General features: G+C 38.0%; 1 protein-coding gene across 2 annotated transcripts in view; it reads right to left on the bottom strand.

Moving 5' to 3' along the window:
* The window catches only part of LOC107708453 (eukaryotic translation initiation factor 4E-like), an 8,994-nt gene extending 4,462 nt beyond the window's left edge, over nucleotides 1-4,532 (bottom strand). Inside the window, exons 1-6 of one of the 2 annotated variants that reach the window (XM_016512693.1) lie at nucleotides 4,369-4,532; nucleotides 3,238-3,341; nucleotides 1,873-1,968; nucleotides 1,680-1,743; nucleotides 1,347-1,460; nucleotides 1,102-1,241 (exon numbers count right to left, since the gene is read on the bottom strand). In XM_016512693.1, the coding sequence (XP_016368179.1) occupies nucleotides 1,102-1,241; nucleotides 1,347-1,460; nucleotides 1,680-1,743; nucleotides 1,873-1,968; nucleotides 3,238-3,341; nucleotides 4,369-4,437 (587 nt within the window). In that variant the 5' untranslated portion in view covers nucleotides 4,438-4,532. The remainder of the gene's footprint in view (nucleotides 1-1,101; nucleotides 1,242-1,346; nucleotides 1,461-1,679; nucleotides 1,744-1,872; nucleotides 1,969-3,237; nucleotides 3,342-4,368) is intronic. The other variant, XM_016512694.1, reaches the window with a different exon arrangement.
* Between the last annotated feature and the right edge of the window lie 456 nt (nucleotides 4,533-4,988).

Genomic DNA, 4,988 nt, shown 5'->3' with positions numbered 1-4,988 from the left:
TATCATAATAAAATACAGTCAATGAATCATATGGGAAAAAAACACACTGCTCAGTTTAAATATGTAATAAAATCTGTGCCGTTAAGTGTTATCACCGTACCGCCGTGATGTTATGAAAAACATTTTGTTTTACGTGGATATTGGAATGCGAGTGAAGTAGGCTACATATAATAATTTGGCATTCAAATACATTGCGAATACGGAAACATTTGATTTTGTGTAGAATGAGAGAGCCAACGGTGGTTTCAGTTTCGTTTTAGCCTAAATTAATTCGTTTTGGCTTGTCGTTTATATTGCTATAGCTTTTTATATTTTTAATTCGTTCTTTTCTAAATACTGTTAATTGAAAGGAAATGTTTACAGTGTTTATTATAATGTTTGTAAACATTTCGCGTCAGCATTAGGCCTATTTCTGAATGAAATAATACAATCTGACTTACATGCGACTTGTTTTTTCTCTCTCTAAAAAACAATTTTTTTATACACGCGTAGCGTATTTCAACCATGCAGCAAATCTTTTAAATATTTTGATAAATTACTGAAAAAATAAATAAATAAATGACTTTTTAAACCGTTTAACTGATTGTATTAATCGGTCAAAATTCTTACAGTCGGTTAACGGTTAAAATGAACATCCCTATTATGTTTCAAAAGATTTATATTTTATTCAAACTTTCTCTTCATCAAAGAATTCTGAAAAATGTATCATAGTTACCACAAAAATATTAAGCATCACAACTGTTTTCAATTATGATAATAATAAGAAATGTTTCTTGAGCACCATATCAACGATTTTTGAAGTATCATGAAAACTCAGCTTTGAAATCACAGGAATAAATTACATTTTAAAATATATTAAAAATGAACACTTATTCTAAATTGTACTAATATTTCACAATATTACTGTTTTTACGATTAAATAATTGCAGCCTTGGGGAGCATGTTCTTTCAAAATGTCACAATATTGTATCCCAATTTTTGAACAGTAGTTATTTCTATTGTTTGACCAAGTGGAAACATTTAATCCGTTTCAATTTGTACTTTCAATTTTTCAACGATATGTTGTGTCCTAGTGTGAACTATACAAAGTAAGCCACATACCCTATAGTCATGATAGCGTCCCTGTTTTGGCAGTTGCCTGTCCAGATGGATATTTTATCCCCCTTTGGCCTGACATTGACCACAGCTCCACAAACGTCTTCACTGGCCTCATCGAAGGACTCTCCGATTAAACACAACAGCTGCAAACAACACGGACAGTCAGTATGAAGTTGACATCGCAAACTGAGCTGTCCACTAATCCATATGAAAACATGAGCAAAAAAAAAAAAAAGCTAAACTCTCACTGTCTCCATCCAGTAGCGGTCAAGGTCATTGTGTCGTTGCTGTTTGCTGAGGGTCATTAACCATCTTCCTCCGAGTTTATTCCTGTCATCCTCCCACATGGGTTTAATACCATCCTGAGGCACACAAAATTATCTGGATATCAGTGTTTTGTCATTTTTACTAACGGCTAACATTCATCTCTTTATCAGCATGCAGATAATTAAATCAGCAGTGGCATGGCCAGAGTGATGCCCACAGAAATTCAGAAATGCACCTGCTTTGCAATAACACGTTTGGTTAATAATCAACCACACATTTCAGGCTGGCCATATACACACACTTCCTCATCTTACCTTAAATAAACAGTAGTCACAGCCAAATCCAAGCTTACTGGGCTGCTGTATGTGATTGTATAATCTGAGGAGTGAAAGGAAATGGGGTCAAGTCAAATCCATCATGATTTGCCACTCAGATTTTCAAGCTTTGTTATAAGGAAAAAGGGGACAATAATGTGACTTCAATATATGAAAAGGAAAAAACACTTACGCCCAGAAATCTTCCACTGTGTCAAACTTGGAGATGAGACGCAGATTTTCTGTCCAACTTTTGCTCTTGTCATTTTTGAAATACCAGAGAGCCCATCTACAGGGACGCAAATAAGGACAGTGAGCACAGGTCTCTTTGGGTCACTCATTTAATATTCATGCAGAAGCTCTCAAAGAGATGACTCATGCTGTCCTGTTAACCAATGGAAAAACCATGACTGCACTACAAAAATTTGAAATATTACAGGTTACAGTATTATATAGTATAGTATAAATTAATAATGTGACACTAAGTTCTTCTGCTGCTGAAGCTCAAGCTGTCCTTTAGAACATCTTGAATATTGTTGGAGAACATGATCATTAGTTTTCACACAAACTTGTGGAGTTCATGCAGCTTGAGCGCTGCTGTCACTCCAGTTAATACTTAGTCACTCTCAAATTCATCTTTCTTTTTCAACTAAACTTTTCAATCAAATTGCTCTACTGATAAGACAATTTGTAATAGAAAAAAGTATTTTAAAAAATGCAAACGATATGATTAATTTTATTCAGCAAGGACACATTAAATTTATCAAGTGACAGTGAAGGCATTTATAATGTTTCAAAAGATTTCCATTTCAAATAAATGCTGTTCTTTTAACCTTTCTATTCACTAAAGAATCCTGAAAAAAGTCTGTTTCCACAAAATATATTAAGCAGCACAAATTTTCAACATTGATAATAATAAGAAATGTTTCTTGAAAAGCAAATCAGAATATTAGAATGATTTCTGAAGGATCATGTGACACTGAAGACTGGAGTAATGATGCTGAAAATTCAGCTTTGCCATCACAGGAATAAATGACACTTCTAAAAGAAAAATTCTAAAAATGACTGCCTTGCAATACAAGCTGAAATGTGAATGTTGCACTCTGTCTTTCGGTAGACTGAGAGACAGCTTTCAGTGACAGCTTTCATAATGAATGAAAGTCCTCGCAGATCTAAATATCATAGGAATAAGCCACGGGCAGTGAAAAGTCAGAAAGGGCTGGAATGAGACAGCTCAACATGTGAGCTCAGCACTTCCTGCAGCATGCTGGCGGACTGCCACCGCATCGCTCATATGACTTCTGAGCTCAGAACGACACTTCTGCCACCTAAATTGTGACTCTCTCCACACCATGTCACGCAAGACTAGATTTGTAAGCATCACATAGATATTGGTAAAGAGATCCCTTTAATCAAAGTAATGTCTACATGGTCCCAGGGCCACATAGGCTGTGACCCCTAACGCACTAGGACTGCATTAAGTCATCTGTGCTCAGTACAGCATGTGTTACAGATTGGGAACATCAAATAAGATTACACAGAAGTGAAATTAGTTTACCTGTGTTGCAAAGGGTGTTTGATGTACTGTTCAGGACTTGTCACAGCAGCAGCAGTCGTAGGACTATCAGCACGGCCTTCTTCGTTTTCATTTTCAGTTCCTCGCTGCATAAATGCAAAACAGTAAACCAATTTAATTTCCCTGACCTTTTCCCAGTAACTTCAGTAAGTTTTATTTCGCAAAAAGTGGCAGAGCAGAAAAAAAACTTCCACAACTATTTTACAATTCCTAGATAGCCCCAGATTTTTCCATGACGGTGGGAAAACTGATAACAAAGTTCAGGGTCGTTAGGAAATATCCCGACAATCATCTCAATGCAAAAGTCGTGATCCTCTCAACCTTAAACGGACCTACAGCACATTCTGTGCACCTGTAAGTCTGTCTTTTCTGCTAAAGGTGCTCTTGAACAATCTGACATCTTTCTTTGGATAAATAGCAAAGATACTAAATGGCAACAGCTGTTGCAATAGCTAACTATTGGCCCCTAAACCACGGGACATCTGATCAGACTGACTGGACCTTCAGGCCTGTTACCAAGACAACTAGCTCGATCACAGCCTGTACTTCATACAGTGTAGTAGCCTACTGATCACACTACAGAGTCTAATTTCCAGCTCAATTTGGAGTCATACACCCTCTACTGTCGGCTTCGGTATAAGCTTCTCCAAACACATGCTCACTTATTTCTGCGATCAATGACTTTCATGCTATTTACGGAATCAAACTACACGGTTACGCAGTAGCGCACAATGAAACGACACATTTCATTGAAATCATGAATTATGAGCGGTATTAAACAGCCACGACTGAGCGCGCTAGCCGATCACCGTTAGCCATGAACACACGTGTCCAGATGTCTGGAGATCTGATCTCATCACGTCGAGACGAGAGAAAACCCGTCACCATTCACACGGAAAGCGTGACGGTATCATTCCGCCGATCCGAAGTGACCCGTTAACGGGTGCGAGGACTGATGAATTGTCGTTGTCCGGACCCTCCCTGTCTCTAAAGTCACCAGCAGCAGTGGCGCCCCGAAACCCCACTCAACGCCTGAAGGACACCTCCGACTTTTAACAGTGCTGCTCACGGGTTAAACACGTCCCGCAGACAACACGACAGACGCCGCTTTACCATTTCTAGTCGCTGGGAAGCCCTAAATGAAAGAAGCCCGCTCCCTCTTACCGGCTCCGAAGTCGCCATCTTGCCTCTGTGAAAATTCTTCTGACCGTTGGACGCTGCTGCGTCACGCACGCGCTCGAGTCTCTACGGAAGCTGGCAGGGCTTAGCTGGACGCGCGAGATAGAAACGCTATATTTGAAACACACATTTAAAATCAAAAGAATCTTATTATGTAATTGTATGTAGACAAGTGTCAGGATGGTTAATGCAACAATACTAATGTCAGTTTAATAATAAAGCATTGATTCATGAATGATAACGATCAACTAAATAGCCTACAAACAGTAAGGTCTAAATAATCTTATTGTAATGCAAACAAATGCTAATATTTGAATGGTAAAGTATACTTGCTGCTCTAATTTATAATCGCATTACAGTAGGCCTAATGGAAAGCACCACTAATGCCAAGAAAATAATGTCACAATCCAATTAATCTTTATGCAAAATATAATTTGTATTTTGTATATAATTTGTGGTGAAATGACCTGGATATGATTTTGTATGACTCATCCATGTACTGTAGCATTTACATGTGCTTTACACCATGGTACATATCCAAATTAGCTGGTAGT

This window comes from Sinocyclocheilus rhinocerous, unplaced genomic scaffold, assembly GCF_001515625.1.
Source record: "Sinocyclocheilus rhinocerous isolate Xijiao unplaced genomic scaffold, SAMN03320098_v1.1 scaffold295, whole genome shotgun sequence".
Taxonomy (NCBI): domain Eukaryota; kingdom Metazoa; phylum Chordata; class Actinopteri; order Cypriniformes; family Cyprinidae; genus Sinocyclocheilus; species Sinocyclocheilus rhinocerous.
Note: the sequence above shows the minus strand (reverse complement) of the source record. Positions and strands in the feature narration are given on the sequence as shown.